This window comes from Myotis nattereri (assembly GCF_964212035.1).
Source record: "Myotis nattereri genome assembly, chromosome: X".
In the NCBI taxonomy this organism is placed as follows: Eukaryota; Metazoa; Chordata; class Mammalia; order Chiroptera; family Vespertilionidae; genus Myotis; species Myotis nattereri.
This window is the reverse complement of record NC_138078.1, coordinates 152,494,974-152,514,542: the sequence shown is the minus strand read 5'-3', so window position 1 is coordinate 152,514,542 and position 19,569 is coordinate 152,494,974. Positions and strand designations below refer to the sequence as shown.

Here is a 19,569-nt window from a genome sequence, read left to right as displayed (position 1 = left end):
GCCAGGCGTGCAGGACGCTCACCTAAAAACGAGTCCCTCCGAATTAACTCTGTTTGACATCTAAGCACAAAATAGCTCTGCCCAGGTTTTTTTTGTTTTGTTTTGAATCCTCACCCGATGATATTTTTTCCATTTTTTTTTTAGAGCGAGTGGAAGGGAGAGGGAGAGACAGAGAGAAATCCCAATTGGTTGCCTTCCGCATGCCCTGCCCAGGGCCGGCAGCCTGCAACCAGGTAATGCCCTTGACCTGGATAGAACCCGGAACCCTTCAGTCCGCAGGCCGACGGTCTATCCACTGAGCCAACCGGCTAGAGCTCTTTGCCCATTTTTAAAAAATTGATTTTAGAGAAACGTCGATTTGTTGGTCCACTTATTTACACATTCATTGGTTGCTTCTCGTGTGTGCCCTGACCAGGGATGGAACCCGTACCCTTGGCTTCTGGCGATGGATGCTCTAAGCCAGTGGTCGGGAAACTCATCAGTCAACAGAGCCAAATACCAACAGTACAATGATTGAAATTTCTTTTTTTAAAAAAAATATATTTTATTGATTTTCTACAGAGAGGAAGGAAGAGGGATAGAGAGTTAGAAACATCAGATGAGAGAGAAACATCGATCAGCTGCCTCCTGCACACTCCCCACTGGGGATGTGCCCGCAACCAAGGTACCTGCCCTTGACCGGAACCGGGGACCCTTGAGTCCGAAGGCTGATGCTCTATCCACTGAGCCACACCCGTTAGGGTTGAAATTTCTTTTGAGAGCCACATTTTTTAAACTTAAACTATATAGGTAGGGACATTGTTATTAACAATTAGGGTACTCCTAAAGCTTAGGAAGAGCCACACTCAAGGGGCCAAAGAGCTGCGTGTGGCTCGCGAGCTGCAGTTTGCCGACCACGGTTCTAACCAGCTATCAGGGCAGGGCTTTTAGCTTCATATGGTGAACTGGCCAGGGCTGTTAGCGTTGCTACACAGAGACTTCTCCAGGAATGTAACTACTATAGCAAGTAAGGGAACACTGTACTATTTTATTTCAAACATTATCAAGAATTAGCCATTTTGTAAAATAAAGTCACCAGTGGCAAAATTGCTCAGCATACTTGAGTTGTGAAAACATACATTTCCAGTCGCATTTAAAAAAATTGATTTGAGAGAAAGAGAGAGAGAGAAACGCATTATTTTATTTGGTCCATCCATGTGTCCGTTGGCCGACTCCTGCTTCATGAGCCCGACTGACCCGGGATCAAAGCGCAACCTCGGCGCTTGGTGCACAGACAGTGCTCCCGCCAACGGAGCTACCGGCCGGGGCTTCCGTTTGCATTTTTAACTGTACTGGGCAGGTATCTATCATCAGCTAGTGTTGCCTGGGAGCTTTCACATATTAAAATAATTTCATTATAACCATCCGCACTTTTATTCTACAGTTAGATCATGTTTTTTGAAATTGTGCGTTGTTTTTATTATCTATGATGTTATTTCAGTATGGTTATTGGGGGCGTTACAAAATACTGTTATAAAAAGGAGTTGGATCTTTTACAGGGTTACGGAGTCCGGAGTCCAGCAGACTCCTTTTATAAATGAGGAGGTTGAGACCCAAAGCGGTTAAGCAACTTGCCCCAGGGCACCAGTGTTATCTCCCTAATCTCTTTAGAATTATTTCAGTTTTAAAAATTGGAAAGGGAGAGTGGTACCTGGGAAATGATGTGAGGAGAAGGAGCTATCTGAATTCGGGCAGCAGAAGCCCTTGGGGGGCGGGGGGATGGAGAAAAACGCTGCGCAGTTTTTGTCAGGCTGCGGGTCAGAAAAGAGGGGCAAAGCGTTTGTAAGAACCCCGTCTGTGCGGCCGCTCCCGGAAACCCAGGGACCCCACTGGTCAACGCATTTTCTTCGACATGGAGGCCTATGGCATGGAAGCTGGAACTAGGGGTGGCGGGCTAGGAGGGGGGTCACATTTTCTCCCCTTCCCCCTTCCACCGCAGTGGCCCGAGGGTTCCCCCGACCCCAGGCCAATAATGCCACAGCACGTGGGCAGCCCAGATTCGCCCAGCGCAAACCCCCTATTCCCTAGGGGAGCCGTTCTCGGTACCCAGGGTCCCCTGGCTTTGGGGGAGGTAATAAGAGTGTTATGTAGCACTTGTACCCGCGGAGGCCGGGGTCCCTTCTGGGTGCGCACCCACCCGCTCAAATTCGGCGCGTGATTGTTTTATTGTTTCCTCATCGCGGGGTTCGGGGGCGCGCGCAGGAGCGTGATGGAGTCTGGGGGGTGACACTGAGGGATTGCTGCGTTTCTAGGCGGCGTCCCCGCTGCCTAGGCAACCGCGCTGCAGAGCGACGGCCCCCGGCGCGCGCCGCCAGCTCCCCCAGCCCCTAACCCGGTCACCTTCCCGCTCTTCTTCCTCCCGTTTCTCCCTCCTCCTCTTCCCACTCCTCTTCCCATGTCGCCCTCGAGACCCCCGCATTCCGAGCGCTCTATTTAAGCCCCGGTTTCCTGCTCCACAAAATGGCCACCGCGGCCGGCACCTGCGGTCACGTGACCCCGGACTGCGGACAGGGTGCCCGCAGGCGAGCGAGGGCGGATTAGTTTGGGAAAATCTCCCGGCATCTGCTAGTCCGGACACTGAGGGAAAGAAGAAAGCGAGGGCGAGTGCCAGGAAGGGAGGAACAGCAAACACCGGGAGTGGAGGGGGGGGGGGAAGGTGATAGAGGCCTAAGGGAAAAGTTAAGGCCCCTAGCGGCGAAAAGCGGGAAGACGAGTTCTCGCGAGATCTCGAGAACCAGCCTTCCGTGGGCTGTCGAGGGGGAATAGCGAAGTAGGACAGCGTTTGCGTTTTGAGTTCCCAGGTAGGACGACGAGCCAGGGACGGGGAAAGCAGGAAATCCCGCGAGATTACGGCTGACCAGGCGCTCAGTCGCTAGGCAGAAGTGGTGGGGCAGCGGGAGCGGGGGTGTGAAAGGGAGGGCACGCGCACGACGTGCTGACGTCACAGCCTGCGAGTGTGTATATTAGGTCCGTGGCAGCGCCGGGCGCTCCAGAGCCGCAGTTCTCCCGTGAGAGGACCTTCGCGGTGAATCTAACGCACTCGCTCAGCAGCGGAAGACTCCGAGTTCCCGGTACTCTTCAGGGATGAGTCATGTGGCGGTGGAAAATGCGCTCGGGCTGGACCAGCAGGTGAGCTGCCCGGCGCCCCGGACGGCGCAGATCCCTCCCGTCAGCCAACTTGGCTTATGGCGCAGCGCCCGCGGACGCCCTTCGTTCCCATTTCCCGGCCACCTCGGGCTGGCGCGTGGCCACGGGGCTGTGGAGGAGCGGGGAGGTGGCGGGAATGCGGCTGGCGACTGGCGCCCGGGCCGGGTCCCCGGCTCGACCCGCGGTATTGTCCCCGGGACGAGCACAATGGCGGCTTTTGTGTGTGCCGGCGCGGGCGGCTGAGGGCGAGAGTGCGCGCGCTCGCGGGGAGGCGCACGCGCGGGCCCGGGTGGCGGCGGGGGTGCGCCCGGGGGACTCTTTGTGGCCCCGCGGCTCGGGTTCCTGTCAGGCGGCGGCGGGGAGCGCGCGCGCGCCCCCGACGTGGCCCGCGGCTCCTGGAATGTGCGAGGGGGCGGCGCGGGGGGCGGCCCGCGCGCCGGGTAATGGCGGCGGCCTCCTTTGTGTGGCGGCGGGGCGGCGCTGCGGCCCGCGAGCGGGGGAGGGAGGATCCGCGGGCCCCTGGGCGGCGGGGGCCCGGAAAGGCAGACGGCAGGGGCGCCCGGTGCCTGGCCGGCGTCCTTCCTTCCGCGGGCGGCCTGGCCGCGGCCCGGTTTCCGCAGGCCCGGCGCTGCGGCCCGGGAGGCCGCGTTTCCGGAGTGGAAAGTTTTGTGACGCAGAAGGTTCGGGGAGGAGGAGGGGGAGGGCGCCGGGCTCGGGGGACCGAGGCGGAGGCCCCGGAGCGGCCCCTTCCCCGGTGTTGCCGCCCGGTAGTCACTGTGCGGCGAGGTACCGATGGCCACGCGTTGTTGTGTGCGCGCGCTTCTTTTGTTTTTTGGTTTTCTCCCGGTTTTGTTTTTCTCGGAAGGGACCACGGGTTGTGTGGGTGTCTCTGTTAGTGGCGTTTGATCCAAGAATCAGCCAAAGCAAAAAGAAATAAAAAAAAAAATAGCCCAGCTTCTCGGATCGAGGGTGGGGGGAAATACCCCGAATGTGGCTCAAGGGAAAATAAAAAAAGTTTTGTTGACTTGTTGCTGCCCGTGGAGTAACATTTTGAAATAGGTCGCCTAAGGTGTGCTGTCGGACTGCAGTCCCCCTGCTGAGCGGGCGGGGGTGAGCCGAGGGACGGCTCGTGGGCTTGGTGGCAGGAAGTCTGCATTCCTCTGCGACAGTGGCCCAGCGCTCCGGATCCGCTCCGCAGTAGGCTGCTCCTAGCCTCCAGCCAACTTCTGCCTTCCGTGAACTCGGGAGTAATCCTGAAACGGAACTTAGCGGCAGATTAGTTTCATAGATCTTCAAGTAGTCATGTAGAATACATTTTTAGGCATTTAATTGTTTCTTTTGGAAACATGTTTTCCATTAATGAATCAGTTATATTAAATCCTCTAAATTGCTCAGACGTCATATGTTGAATGGAAGAGAGAAAAAAGGCTGGTGTTCGGGCAGCTTTAACATTTTCCATTAAGTGGTGCTTTTTAAAAGAAATTCCTCACCCGAGGATATATGTTTTCATTTTAGAGAGACTGAAAGGGAGAAAGAGAGAAGCATCCATGGCAGAGAGATCGAAAGATCCATCGGTTGCCTCCCCTATTTGCCCTGATTGGGAATCCAACCTGCAGCCTTTTGGTGTACAGGGTGACACCCCAACCAACTGAACTACTGGGCCAGGACAGTGGCGCCGTTTTTTTTTTTTTAAGATTCTAGGCAGGAATATACTTGAAATTTGCAATTGATGTAATTCGAAAGAATATGCAATCCTTAGAATTCAGCAGCAAGCAAATTCCCAACTGAGAAAATTGCGACAGTGTAATCTTAGCGATCTTTAAACACTTAACTAGCGTTGAAAGTGCCAAGTGTAAAATTAATAACTGGTAACAAGTGCAAAGTTTTTTTGTGCTTTCAAGTATCAGTCTGTTGAGATAACTACTACACAGAGAAAGCCTGACAGCGTTTTTGCTAATAGAAATTACAGAAATAAGGCACTTCAGTCTTACTCAGCTCATTTTCTTTAAGATATAGCATCTGTTTCCAATTTTCAATGACTGCATTAATGGTTGCAGAGACACAATCGTTTTGACCTTTTAACGGAAGTTATGGTATAGCACATCACCTTTGCCGACAGTTGGCGACAGTAGTCTGGTCTTTTGTGGCTTTTAAAATACTTATTTTGGCCTGTATGGCCCCCTCCCCCCCTTTGCTTGTAAGTAGTTCCTGGTTAGTCATAACAGGATGTGATGAACATAGCAGGTCTGTGTGTGTGTGTGTGTGCAAAGCAGGTCTTTTTGTAGAATGTTGAGGTTTTGAACTAGTATAAGGTAAGAAGGGGGATTAAAGGCAGCCCTAGTCTCTTAGGGCATTGAATGCCACTTGTGCTTATGTCAGTGGTGAAAATGGGAGAATCTGTAGGCACCCACTTCACAGGGTTGTTTTTAATATAGTGCTTAGTAAGTGGTGGATATATTAAGAGTGCTCCCCTAATTAAAAATACTTGTGCAGTATTTAGGGCATAAAGGAATTAAAAATTTTGTTCTGACATTTTCAGGTGTGCTTTTGTACATTTAAAATAATCCCGAGTAGAAAGTTGGCATTGGAAACATTTGTCAAATATAATTGGAGCTAAAATTCATCCTTTGTGTATTTGACATTTTTTTTTTTTTTTTTTTTTTTGGTGGAGATGCTGGGGAACGAACCTGGGGCCTCATACAGGCAAAGTGTATTTGACATTTTAAAATAATTTTAGTTTCTGGAGCTTTTATTCTGAATGAATGACTCATGGACCCAGTTTCTACAGCACCAGCATCTTATCTTGGTGTGCTGCCTTCTGCAGTATGTACAGTAATACGGTTTTGTATTCAGAACTTCAGTCTTCGAAGCACATTCTCAGTCACCTTTGCATTAGTAGTTTCAAACCAGCCCCATGATTCGGGGCTGACTAGTTTTAGTAATATTTCACCATTCTGGCTACTAACCGTTTAACTCTCTTCCAGTTTGCTGGCCTAGACCTGAACTCTGCAGATAATCAGAGTGGAGGAAGTACAGCCAGCAGTAAGTAAAATGTTTTATGGATTTACTGAATACTAGAGTTTTAATGCTGTTCATTTTTGGAGTTTATTTAAAATTTAATAATTTCCCTTCTGATTTTTACTGTGTAATGAATTATGTAGGCAGTGTTATGTAGGATTATGAATTAGTGATCAGTCTTTAGATTGTAACCTTTTGGTAGTTAAAAAAAAAGAAAGGTACTGGTTTTCTTGAGTTAAAAACAATCATTTAAAGAAATACAACACACAAATTACCTCTAGAAGAGTTTGACTGGTATGGGTCCTGAGCCCAGCTTAGAGGTGGTGGGGTTGTGTTAGAGCAAGTCTTACCAGAATTAAACTCAATAAAGGAAACATTCAATTGTTACAGCTAGCTACCCCTTTTCCATGAAGAACATGAAAGTAATAGAACAAAGCTATATTGAATCTTGTGCTTAAGATCTTAAACGCTGCGTCACTGTAGTATTCTTTTGAAAAGTAGATATATAAGTGGGATCTAAACAAAATAAATTGACAAACAAAATAGGTCCAGAGGTATGGATGCATGAACTCAACAGATACCAGTGGGGGAGTTGGGTGGGGGGAGGGGACAGGAAGAGATTAACCAAAGAACATATGTGCATATATGCATAACCCCTGGGGGAAGCCTGGGGTGGGGCAGGGGTTGGGTGGAAGGGTCAAAAAGGGAGAAAATTGGGGGATACCTGTAATACTGTCAACAATAAAATAAAAGTTTTTTTTGTGTTTGTTTTTTTTTAAACTTGTTACATTAATATTAAGTAGGGGATCTTAATGGTTCATCATTTGGCAGTGGACTTGCTCTGGCTTAGGTCTCTCCCATTCTATTAAATAAAAGAGACAGGTATGGGCTGTAGAGTGTGAAATTAGTATTTCTTCAAGCACTGTGTTACACTGGGCACATAGTTACTTAGTACTTTATTTGAGGGAGAGAAACAGAAACATCGATTTGTTGTCCCACTTAGGCATTCAGTTTGTGTCTTGTATGCGCCCTGATTAGGGATTGAACCCACAACCTTGGTGTATCAGGACGTTGCTCTAACCAACTGAGCTACCCAACCAGGGCCATTTAGTATTTGTTTTAAATTTCACTGTACTTGCCATTCGTGCTAAAAATGTTAGGAATGGTCCTCCTAATAGAGATCTTTAATATTTAATTCGACCCAGAAGGGAAAAAGGGATGTTGAGTTGCAGATTTATTAGTGATAAAGTGAGTTGACTTTTCTTTATTTGTTTTTGCCTTCTTATCCATTTTCTAGGCCATATTGTCGCCTGCATACAGAGCAACAGTTAACTTTCCATAAACTCAGCAAGTCCCAAATTAAAACTCCCAATTCCTTAAAATCATTTCCCCATTTCAGTTTTTCTACATATATATTTATCCTGTTTTGGACATTATCAGGATGGGTACAAAAAGGTCTCTTAGTGGCTAAGTATGATTTATTACAGAGTAGTCTTATAGGTTATAGTAATACTTCAGCTGCAACTGTTTTAATTTTTAACAATTCTCAAATCATAGCAGAGCTAGTGGCAAGTTAAATTATATTAATTTGTGCAGTTTAACTGTTAGTTACCAAGTCAAATTTTTGTTTGCCAAACTTGTCCTCCCCACTCTTTTAAAGTTATCCTTATAAAGCAATAACCCATTTAAAATAAGAGGTCCCCCCCGCCTTCCCAAGTTAGACTATAGAAGGCTAGAGATTTAAATTATTTGTGTGTTGTTTTTTTTCAGAAGGGCGCTATATTCCTCCTCACTTAAGGAACAGAGAAGCTACTAAAGGTAAGTCCCTTGAGCAGTTTGGGGACCTACCAGTAATTCTTGCTGCGTATAGAAGTTTGAGCCTAGGGAAAATGAGGCACCTTGGGAAGTCTGTAAATGCTGCTCTTCTGTCAGCCGGTTCAAATATTAGGGCATCATCACTTTGGAAAAATCTCATCTAATATCTCACAATAAACACTGTACAATTTCACTAGTCTGGTGCTTCTAGTCTGTGAGTATTCGCAGCATGATTTTAATTAGAAAAAGGTGAGTGGACAGCCTACTGTGTAAACCAAACTGCAGGGTCATAACAACTCAGTTATTTCTGTCTTGCAGAGATGCCAAAACAAAGATGGGGTTATTGTGGAATAGTTAATAGGGCACATAGCACTGGGCATGCTCCTAATAAGTTGGGAGTGATTCTGACTTCATTCACTTGCCTGAACTGCTTCATTTGAAAGATTTTGTCCAAAAGGTGTCACAACATTTAGTCTTTTCCCATGTAGTGTGTAATGTAGTGATAGAAAACTAGTAGATGTCTCAAATTATGGCATAACTACTTGGGTGCTGTATGTTTCGTTAAATGGTTGACCTGAGATTTGGAAGAAAAAGGTCAGGAGAATGATTTAAAGGTCAGGAGGGAATATGCTGGATATGTGAAAGGTGGAGAAAGAGTCCAGATACTACAGAGTTTGTCTTTATCATCCTGGGTGTTGTCATTATTCCTTGGAATGTACCCGCTGGGATTGCCCCATGTACATTTAGTGCTTTCTTTCCCCCTTTGTTGGAGTGACAGAAAACAAAGGGAGAGGCTGTATAGGAGGTTTTAGAGCTGAAAGAGATCTTAGAACCCTAACTTAATTCTTTACTGATAGCGAAAACTGTTGGTCACCAGGTTGGCTAATGGTAGAGGCAGAGGCCAAATGAAAGTAACTTAATTAACTTGTAAACTGTGTTTGGCTAATAGTGTAACTGAAACCAGTTAAACTTTCTACTTGTCTTTAAATCCTCTACCTGTTTGTACCTTTGTCATCCCCTCTAACTGAATGTTTATAGCTGTATCCCAGGGCCTGTCCATACTGAGGAGGAGGATTTTCCTTTCTAGGTCTTCTTGGTTCTTGTCTGACAGGATGTATTTCACGTGAACAGAGTACTGTTCTTAAGCTTTTTACTGTTGAAATGGAAAAAGTACTAATGTGACACTTAAAAATGCTGTAAATGAGTATTACCCCTAAGAAACATTGAAACCAGTGGTCACTGGTTCCTAGTAAACTCACTTATAACATGAATGGGAATTTTTTTTTTCCAAATTATAAGAGAAAGCTTATTTAGAAAGTTACAGAAGTAGTGTAAGTGAGCCAGCTGGGCTGCATGGGCTCAGGAAACCAGTTACAGAAGCAAAGAAGGGCCACTGGAGCTTAGGAGAGAGAAAGGCTAAGGCACCTGGGAGAAGGGAGGGGATTGAGAAAGGCAGGGCACCCCCCTGAGAGGGAAAGCATGCTGAAAATCAAGTTTAGATAGGCAGAGTGCGTGGTTTAGTGTACAATATTTCCTAATGGAGAGAATTAAGGTCAAACATTCTGCGTACCAATGTAAACCAGCTCTAAACCTTGGGTTTCTTCTCGTGCTATAATAAGAATCATTCCTATTGTCCTCCAGTCTACAGTGAAAAAGATAAAGTGAATGGAGGGCTTCCAGTTCAGAAACATAAGAATCATGTTGCCTAGCCGGTTTGGCTCAGTGGATGGAGCATCGGCCTGCGGACTGAAAGGTCCCAGGTTCGATTCCAGTCAGGGGCATGTACCTTGGTTGTGGCACATCCCCAGTGGGGGGTGTGCTGGAGGCAGCTGATCGATGGTTCTCTCTCATCGATGTTTCTAACTCTATTCCTCTCCCTTCCTCTCTAAAAAATCAATAAAATATATTTTTTAAAAAAAATCATGTTAAGGTATTAGCAATTTCTAATAATACATTAAAATGGATTTGTGTTTTATTTGAATTGAAGGATTCTACGATAAAGACAGTTCAGGTTGGAGTTCCAGCAAGGATAAGGATGCGTACAGCAATTTTGGAGCTCGTGGTGATTCGAGAGGAAAGTCTAGTTTCTTCAGTGACCGTGGAAGTGGGTCAAGAGGAAGGTAAGTGGTGTGTTGCTTTACATGTGTGTGCAATATAGCCATTTAGGAATTGATCTTGAATTTGGTAAGTCTTCATCCTTTGTACTCCGGCCATTGAGCAACCTTTTTCTCCTTAATAGACCACCTATTTGGATGTTAAGTATTATGTCTGTTGCAATCATATTTTCTTAGTTGTGAGAGGTCTTTACTAAATTGAACTTTTTACATAAAAATTAGATAAGAATAAGAATGCCCCCTTTGACATAATGAACTCAGCTATTTTTATACTTCTCTACTTCTGTATAGTCTATTTAAAAGAGTAAGTTTATCTAGTGAATGGCCTAATTTGGTTGAGATTTTTGTGGATATTCTATATGGCAATTTTTAAACACCTTATATTTTTGATTACACAAGTGTGGTGAACTGACCTCATGTGCCTAATAGCTGTGGTTAGTCCTGTGTGTCCTGATTTTTCGCAAACAGGCCTAAAACTCTAAAAACATCCTAATTCAGGTAAGGATTATTTTCTACTTTTTATCCAAAATCTGTCACACAGGTGAATTGTCCTTTAAATGTTATTCTCTCATACCTGGGACAATTGATACTTGGTGTGGTATTTTCTTTCTTTCTTTTTTTTACTTGGTGTGCTATTTTCTTCTTCCCTACACTAAGTATATGTGGATATAAAGGTATAAGTTATGTGCTGATTACAAATATACAAGATTTGATTCTTAATTTCAGCATGTATGAGGCCTGTGTAGGCTATATAATTTATAGAAATAAAGGATACTGATTTTAGAAAGTAAGGTTATATAAATTATACATATCAATCTGGTAATTAGAGGGCCTTATTTGTCAAATAAGAGTAAGCCAGAATTGGACTGTTGACATCCTTGAAGTTAGCCATAATGAATAATTCCAACTTCTCTCCAGGTACTGTTCTAGAGTAGTGGTAGGAATACGGTAACTGGTTAAATGATAAGATTCTGATTAATTGCTTGTGCTGTTCAGGTTTGATGATCGTGGACGGGGTGACTATGATGGCATTGGTGGCCGTGGTGACAGAAGCGGCTTTGGCAAATTTGAACGCGGTGGAAATAGCCGCTGGTGTGACAAATCAGATGAGGATGATTGGTCCAAGCCACTCCCACCAAGTGAACGCCTGGAACAGTAAGTTTCTGAGATGTGTGTTAATTGTGATGCAATGTAGCCTTAATAGCTAGTGTAACAAACTTACCAATTTCCATTTCAGGGAACTCTTTTCTGGAGGAAACACTGGGATTAACTTTGAGAAGTATGATGATATTCCAGTTGAGGCAACAGGCAACAACTGTCCTCCACATATTGAAAGTGTAAGTATTTATGCTTAGTCTTTTAAAACAGGGCAATGTAAATTTTTTCACAGCATGCCAAAATGATGTAGGCATATAGACCATGCTTATCTTCTTTTAGCAGTTCTTTAAGGTTACTTAAAAACCAGCCTCATTGGTGGAAAGGGATTGAGCTTAGTAGGTGTTACCCTCCCCGCCAATGTAACATAATTTTTACTTAAAGCAGCTGTAAACTCAAGTACAAATCAGCTATTAGGTGTTTTCATTATTATATTAGTATGAAACAAAAATGGCTATTTCTAGCAATTTAACCGTGTTGAATTTCTTGACAGTTCAGTGATGTTGAGATGGGAGAGATTATTATGGGAAACATTGAGCTTACTCGTTACACTCGTCCGACTCCAGTGCAAAAGCATGCTATTCCTATTATCAAAGAGAAGAGAGACCTGATGGCTTGTGCCCAGACAGGTAAGCTCACGTATTAAAGTAAAAGAATAGAGAAGAGCCTGTGATCCACAGGAATGTGGCCAGGGGAGAGGTGCCTCCAGGGTAAAGTAGCACCTCTCCCCTTTTGAAGTGGGGGTGTTTCTAGCCTCTGAATTCTGTACAAGCTTTGCTATATGTGTGAGTTAGACCATTTTGAAAGAGGATGTGAGAATGCCATCCTTCATACACGAGGAAGTGTTAGAAATTGAAATGGATACCACTTTTGAGGCAAAGTTTCTGTTTCTTTATAAACAACAATGCAAAGAAGGGAATCCATGGTTACTGATTAGTGTTTGGTATCCTTATCTATAAAGGAGCAAAATAAACTTCCTTTATGGGCTACATGGTCTCTATTGCATCCACTCAGCTCTGCCGTTGTAATGTGAGCGCAACCATATGTAAATTATTGAGTGCGGTGGCTGTATCTGCAAAGCTTGTCTAGGCCTTAGTGTGGGGACTCCTGTTACAAGTGGATCAAAGAGGTCACTTGGTATCTTTAACTTAGCTCTTACATAAAGGCCATCTACTGGTGCTTATTCAAAAGTGATCAGCTTTTCCTGTGGTCGAATGAACATGCGTTCTCTCCACCAGGGTCTGGGAAAACGGCAGCATTTCTTCTGCCCATCTTGAGCCAGATTTATACCGATGGCCCAGGCGAGGCCTTGAGGGCCATGAAGGTAACTTTCCTTACAAAATGGACAATTACGGTATTTAGGCAGCTGTAAGTGACACTAAAACGCACTCCAGTCTACTTAATGTAAGACAGTCTTCAAGTGTAGCCCATAAATTACAGAAGGGAATTTGGGAATGAGTTATAAAAAGTATGTTGAGTATTAATATATAAATTAATTTCTTAGGAAAATGGAAGGTACGGGCGCCGCAAACAATACCCAATCTCCTTGGTATTAGCACCAACTAGAGAATTGGCAGTACAGATCTATGAGGAAGCCAGGAAAGTAAGTATGCATTTTAGCAATTAATGACTTTCCCGTTGACTCCGAAATGTTTTATGACCTTGGAAAAATCTTGGCCTTGAAGTTGATAAAATTTCTTTGCTTATAGTTTTCATACAGATCTAGAGTTCGTCCTTGTGTTGTTTACGGTGGTGCCGATATTGGTCAGCAGATTCGAGACTTAGAACGTGGATGCCACTTGCTAGTAGCAACTCCAGGACGTCTAGTGGATATGATGGAAAGAGGCAAGATCGGATTAGACTTCTGCAAGTATGTTACCTTTTAAGTCCATGGAATGCAATGTTAATTTTTAAAATTTCTGGCCATTAGTTTTTTGGAACTTAATAGTGTTATCTAAATTTTAAAAATTGGAGAAGTGGTTTATTTTGTCTTCTAACTTTTGCTAAAATTAGTTTATTGTAATTTTAATGTTGAAAAGTCAGCGACATTTTAGTAGAGGCTGAGAATGACCACACTAGGACAAGTAATCAAATAGTAAGAACTATTTTTTAAAAAATTATATTTTATTGATTTTTTTACAGAGAGGAAGGGAGAGGGATAGAGTTAGAAACATCGATGAGAGAGAAACATCGACCACCTGCCTCCTGCACACTCCCTACTGGGGATGTGCCCACCACCAAGTTACATGCCCTTGACCGGAATTGAACCTGGGACCTTTTAGTCCGCAGGCCGATGCTCTATCCACTGAGCCACACCGGTTAGGGCAATAAGAACTAATTTAACTGATCTTGGATGATTTATTCAGTGGCAGAATCCTGTGCTGTCGTGTATAGTATCAAATTGTGTGATGTGAGGAATTTTAGCTCCTTGAATAAATAATATAATTGTAATTATTGATACAGCTATACTAAAACTCTTCTGAAATTCTAAACTGAATTTTTTTCCTCACAGATACTTGGTGTTGGATGAAGCTGATCGGATGTTGGATATGGGGTTTGAACCTCAGATTCGTAGAATAGTTGAACAAGATACGATGCCACCAAAGGGCGTGCGCCACACTATGATGTTTAGTGCTACTTTCCCCAAGGAAATACAGGTATTGTTTGATGCTACAAACTTTATTGAATGAGGAATTTGTTTGTCTCAGTAGGTAATGAAAGTTTTTTTCTTTCAGATGCTTGCTCGTGATTTCTTGGATGAATATATCTTCTTGGCTGTAGGAAGAGTTGGCTCTACCTCTGAGAACATCACACAGAAAGTAGTGTGGGTGGAAGACGCAGACAAGCGGTCATTTCTGCTTGACCTTCTAAATGCAACAGGTAAGATGAGAATTGTAGCTTTTCTCTGGTGCCTTCGGTAATGGGAATCCATTTGGATCACCGGTACTGCTTTTCCTCATTCCAAGCATTCTGTTAAAATGGTTTTAAATCTTGCCTTTATGTGTGCTTACTAAGTGCAAAAAGAACACAGCCACTATTAGTGACAAAAAACTTGTAATTTTTTAAATTTAGGCAAGGATTCGCTCACCTTAGTGTTTGTGGAGACCAAAAAGGGTGCAGATTCTCTGGAGGATTTCTTATACCATGAAGGATATGCATGCACCAGTATCCATGGAGACCGATCTCAGAGAGATAGAGAGGAGGCTCTGCACCAGTTCCGCTCAGGAAAAAGCCCGATCCTAGTGGCTACAGCAGTGTGTATCATGTCCTATTGTTCTCCTGTTCGGCTATTGGCTGGCTTTCAAGTGGGCCATGATAACAAAAGGTCTTTTCCAGGTAGCAGCAAGAGGCCTGGACATTTCAAATGTGAAACACGTCATCAATTTTGACTTGCCAAGTGATATTGAAGAATATGTCCATCGCATTGGCCGTACAGGACGTGTAGGAAACCTTGGTAAGTGGCTGCTTAATGTTCTGGTTATTTTTTCTTACTGTGATTCGTGTAGCAAAGAACTTTTCAGGATCTTAATTTTAAGAACTTCTATTTCCAAAGAATGCAGGTAAAATACATTTCAGCAGAAGTGAGAGCAAAGTCAGGTTTTGTTCAAAGACCTTCGCGTTGGTTAAATAGCAAATTGTAATCTTTTTTTTTTTTTTTTTAGTATTACACCTACTATTCTAAGGAAAGTGAGAATACTGTGCTGCTTTATGGAAGACCTTAATGTATGTACTCTTTGGAACTGTTTCAGGCCTTGCCACCTCATTCTTTAATGAGAGGAACATAAACATCACAAAGGATTTGTTGGATCTGCTCGTTGAAGCTAAGCAAGAAGTGCCGTCTTGGTTGGAAAGCATGGCTTACGAACACCACTACAAGGGCAGCAGTCGCGGACGGTCTAAGAGGTGAGGCACAGGTGGCACATCGTGAGGGGAGGGGTGCTGCCCAAGGCTAACTGTTCAGATACGAGTTTAACAAGCTTGATTTTCTTTTGAGTTTGTGTCCAATGCAAATCAGTTCCCTAACATGAGAAGTTACTGTGAACCAAAGCATAAAGACACAGACACAGTATGAAGTTAAAGAGATTGTTGCAGGGCAGCTTGGTCTGTTGGGTATGGTGTTCCTGGGTAGATGTCTAAAGATGGAAGAAAATGAGTTTGGTTATCGAGACTACTGTGCCCACGTTAGATACTGAACCATAAGCACCAGTGTGTGAGCACTGGGAAGCTTTAGCAAGACTTTTGGAATATTTAGTGGGACTTGTCATGGGAACCAATAAATGTTTTTGTCCTCGTAGTAGTCGATTCAGCGGAGGATTTGGTGCCAGAGACTATCGGCAGAGTAGCGGTGCCAGCAGTTCCAGCTTCAGCAGCAGCCGTGCGAGCAGCAGCCGCAGTGGGGGAGGTGGCCATGGCGGCAGCAGAGGGTTTGGTGGAGGTAACACTACTTTTTTCTAAATACGTATTTTTATTGATTTCAGGGAGAGGGAGAGACAGAAACATCAATGATGAGAGAGAGAGTCATTGATCGGCTGCCCCCTGCACGCCCCACACTGGGGAATGAGCCTGCAACCCGGGCATGCGCCCTGACCTCCTGTTTTATAGGTTGACGCTCGACCACTGAGCCACACTGGCTGGGTGGGAAAGATTATATTTAATAGCGGATGACTTGACTAATCTCTCTCCTTTTCAAATCTCTCATTAGGTGGCTATGGAGGCTTTTACAACAGCGATGGCTACGGAGGAAATTACAACTCCCAAGGGGTTGACTGGTGGGGTAACTGAACCTACTTTGCAGTAGGTCACCCTGCCAAACAAGCTAATATGGAAACCACATGTAACTTAGCCAGACTATACCTTGTGTAGCTTCAAGAACTTGCAGTACATTACCAGCTGTGATTCTCCACTGAAATTTTTTTTTTAAAGGGAGCTCAAGGTCACACGAAGAGATGAACAATCAGCAGCCCTGTTCGGAAGGTGGTTTGAAGACTTCATTGCTGTAGTTTGGATTAACTCCCCTCCCACCAACCCCCATCCCAAACTGCATTTATAATTTGTGACTGAGGATCATTTGTTTGTTAATGTACTGTGCCTTTAACTTTAGACAACTTTTTATTTTGATGTCCTGTTGGCTCAGTAATGCTCAAGATATCAATTGTTTTGACAAAATAAATTTACTGAACTTGGGCTAAAATCAAACCTTGGCACACAGGTGTGATACAACTTAACAGGAATCATCGATTCATCCATAAATATTATAAGGAAAAAAACTTATGCGGTAACCTGCATTAGGGCTCTTTGATACTTGCAGATTGGGGGAAACAACAAACGTCTTGAAGCATATTAACGGAATTAGTTTCTAATGTGGCAAACTGTATTAAGTTAAAGTTCTGATTTGCTCACTCTATCCTGGATAGGTATTTAGAACCTGATAGTCTTTAAACAAGCCATTCCAGTCATGAGGAGGTGATGTATGAACACATGCATACATTCGAAGCACTGTTTCAAAGTTAATGCAAGTAAACACAGCAATTCCTCGTTCAATGTTTAGGCAGATCATGAAGGATGAGCTGGCCAAATGTGGGCATACTATTACAGGGAAAGTTTAAAGGTCTGATAACATGAAATAAATAGGTTTTTAGGAGAATTCATCTACTTGACATTTTAAATGCCTGCCATAAATGAAATTGAAATGGTAGAATGGCTGACCACAGCAATGACCAGCCCGCATTAGGGCCCGGATGATTTTTGGTCTAATAACGCATGCTAGTGTTGATGTTTTTTGGTCAAGAGGGTATGAACAGGAAGAACTAATGCAGCGGGCTTTCTTTTAAACGCCGATTCACATTACTCTGTTCAAGCTGCGTTGAGATGTTAAACTGGCTTACTATAGACTTTGTAAAAATGGCTCCAGAAGAGGAACTGAAATCTGAGATCACACAGGTTGGAAATATGTACATAACTGCACAAGGTGTCAATTCTGCTCTCCAGTGCAGTTTTAGTCAGTTTTAGTTGCATAGGTTTCCATTGTATTTATAGTCTGTTTATGCTAAATCTGGCCAAAGATGAGCATTGTCCACCACTAAAATGCCTCCGCCACTTTGAATTCTGCGCTAATTTTGTGGCCAGAATGCGGTGATCAAAACGCTCAATCTTTCTACAGTGGCATAGGGAGACGGCAAAAATTTCCTAAAGTGCAATAGATTTTCAAGTGTATTGTGCCTTGTTCTAAAACTTTTATTAAGTAGGTGCACTTGACAGTATTGAGGTCATTTGTTATGGTGCTATTTCAATTAGTCTAGGTTTAGGCCCTTGTACATTTTGCCCATAACTTTTTACAAAATACTTCTTTTATTGCACATTCAGAGAATTTTATATATATGTCTTGTGTGCGTGTCCTTAAACTTCCAATCTTATTTTGTCTCTTGGAGATGGTTGAACGCAGCTTGTCTAGGAAGGGGATGGGACTAGATTCTAAAATTTATTTGGGACCATGGGAGTGATGGTTGGGAAGAAGAACTATTTGCACACGACAGATTTCTAATACTTTTTGCTGCTAGTTTTATGTAATATTTATTGAACATTTTGACAAATATTTATTTTTGTAAGCCTAAAAGTGATTCTTTGAAAGTTTAAAGAAACTTGACCAAAAGACAGTACAAAAACACTGGCACTTGAATGTTGAATGTCACCGTATGCGTGAAATTATATATTTCGGGGTAGTGTGAGCTTTTAATGTTAAGTCATATTAAACTCTTAAGTCAAATTAAGCAGACCCGGCATTGGCAGTGTAGCCATAACTTTCTGATGTTAGTGGAAACAAAATTGGCGACTTGAAATTAAAACATGCCAAGGTTTTGATACACTTGTCTTAAGATATTAATGAAACACTTCAGAACACTGATACGAAGTGTCCAGATTCTCAGATGTTTGTTGCGTGAGTTTTGTTTAGTTGTGTGTATTTTTTTTCCCAGTGAATGTCTGGCACATTGCAATCCTCAAACATGTGGTTATCTTTGTTGTATTGGCATAATCAGTGACTTGTGCATTCAGCAATAGCAAGTTCTACCAGTAAGCAATATTTTCAGTTATAAGGTTTCAAAAATGTAAGAATGGATTTAAACTTGCTGAATGTAATGATTGAACCTCAAGTCACTGTAGCTTTAGTAATTGCTTATTGTATTAGTTTAGATGCTAGCACTGCATGTGCTGTGCATATTCTGATTTTATTAAAATAAAAAGCTGAACTGCACAGTCTCTTTCGTTGTTGTCAATTGTGGTTTATTATTAGCAGTGACAATAAAGTTGTGCTCTTGCCTGAATTGTAAGGTGTTATATTTTTTTTGGTTGCTGTCCCACTAGTTTTGAGATTCCTCTTGCAGACAGGAATAATCCCTTTGGTTAAGTATTTGTAATACAGTGGAAAAGGTTTCTGTAATAGGTGGAAATATAAAGGTGTTCAGCATGTATTTTAGATTGGTTTATATTTTAATCAGCTTCAATATGGTTTGAACCTGTTATTTGAAGGGTGGTTGAAGTGGAAGAATGAATTCAAAATCAAACAGTAATCAAACATGGTTAAGGACTGGGGGGTCCAAGAATATATTTGGGCTCCGACCCTTACACCAAGAGGTCACTGGTTCGATTCCCCATCAGGGCACCTGCCCAGGTTGCAGGTTTGATCCCCATTGGGGCACTTCCCAGAGGCAACCAATGTTTCTCCATGTCCCTCTCTCAAATCAGAAACATTTAAAATATGTATTCAGGGTGAGGGTGATCGGCATGGCATGGGCACCTCCATTCCACCTGTAGTTTTTGCTGACGTTTATTATCACACATTGAGGTAGGCAGCTTGCTACCAATTAACCAATGATGGTGGAACCATAACTGAACAGATAATTCCTCTAAGTTGAACTATGTGAGACAAGGCCATGTCTTTGGGTGGCAAAAGTTGACAATATGGTTCAACCTAATGAATGCACATTGGCCTTCATTCTGCATTGAGTTCTAGGTTTGCAGTGTGATTAAGATCATTTTTTAAAACACTTGCTTCTGGATAGTTGCCTTTTATGGAAGAATTAGAAGCGTGGCCATTGGTATTGGAGATAGGAAAGGGAGGTAGTTGTTTGGTCAAAATAAGTGGAGAGAAAATGGCCACATTGAAAAGATTGGCAGTGGTTGAAGGTGATTCAAATTGAGTGAAACAATTCTAAGGACGGTTCAAGGTCCCTTTTATCTGTTCTGGGGGAACTGCCTAAACTATTCTATAGTTTAAATAGTAAAT

At 43.3% G+C, this 19,569-nt stretch overlaps 1 protein-coding gene across 2 annotated transcripts; it reads left to right on the top strand.

Moving 5' to 3' along the window:
• Positions 1 to 2,982: 2,982 nt before the first annotated feature.
• On the top strand, positions 2,983 to 18,542 carry DDX3X (DEAD-box helicase 3 X-linked). Of its 2 annotated transcripts, none has more exons than XM_081115190.1 (17): positions 2,983 to 3,168; positions 6,171 to 6,228; positions 7,975 to 8,022; positions 10,007 to 10,139; positions 11,130 to 11,288; positions 11,371 to 11,470; positions 11,782 to 11,917; positions 12,527 to 12,612; positions 12,793 to 12,891; positions 12,998 to 13,158; positions 13,801 to 13,945; positions 14,024 to 14,168; positions 14,361 to 14,542; positions 14,625 to 14,742; positions 15,038 to 15,191; positions 15,587 to 15,723; positions 15,991 to 18,542. In XM_081115190.1, the coding sequence occupies exons 1-17, from the start codon at positions 3,124 to 3,126 to the stop codon at positions 16,068 to 16,070; spliced, it is 1,986 nt and encodes a 661-aa protein (XP_080971316.1). In that variant the 5' UTR covers positions 2,983 to 3,123; the 3' UTR covers positions 16,071 to 18,542. The 2 variants fall into 2 exon arrangements, with proteins under 2 accessions (XP_080971316.1, XP_080971315.1); XM_081115189.1 differs by having other exon boundaries at positions 15,584 to 15,723.
• Positions 18,543 to 19,569: the final 1,027 nt, after the last annotated feature.

Coding starts and splice junctions, on each gene's coding strand:
- DDX3X (XM_081115189.1), top strand. CDS start 3,124: ATGAGTCATGTGGCGGTGGAAAATGCGCTCGGGCTGGACCAGCAG. Junction 8,023..10,006: donor GAACAGAGAAGCTACTAAAG/GTAAGTCCCTTG, acceptor TTTGAATTGAAG/GATTCTACGATAAAGACAGT. Junction 15,192..15,583: donor AGTCGCGGACGGTCTAAGAG/GTGAGGCACAGG, acceptor TTGTCCTCGTAG/TAGTCGATTCAGCGGAGGAT.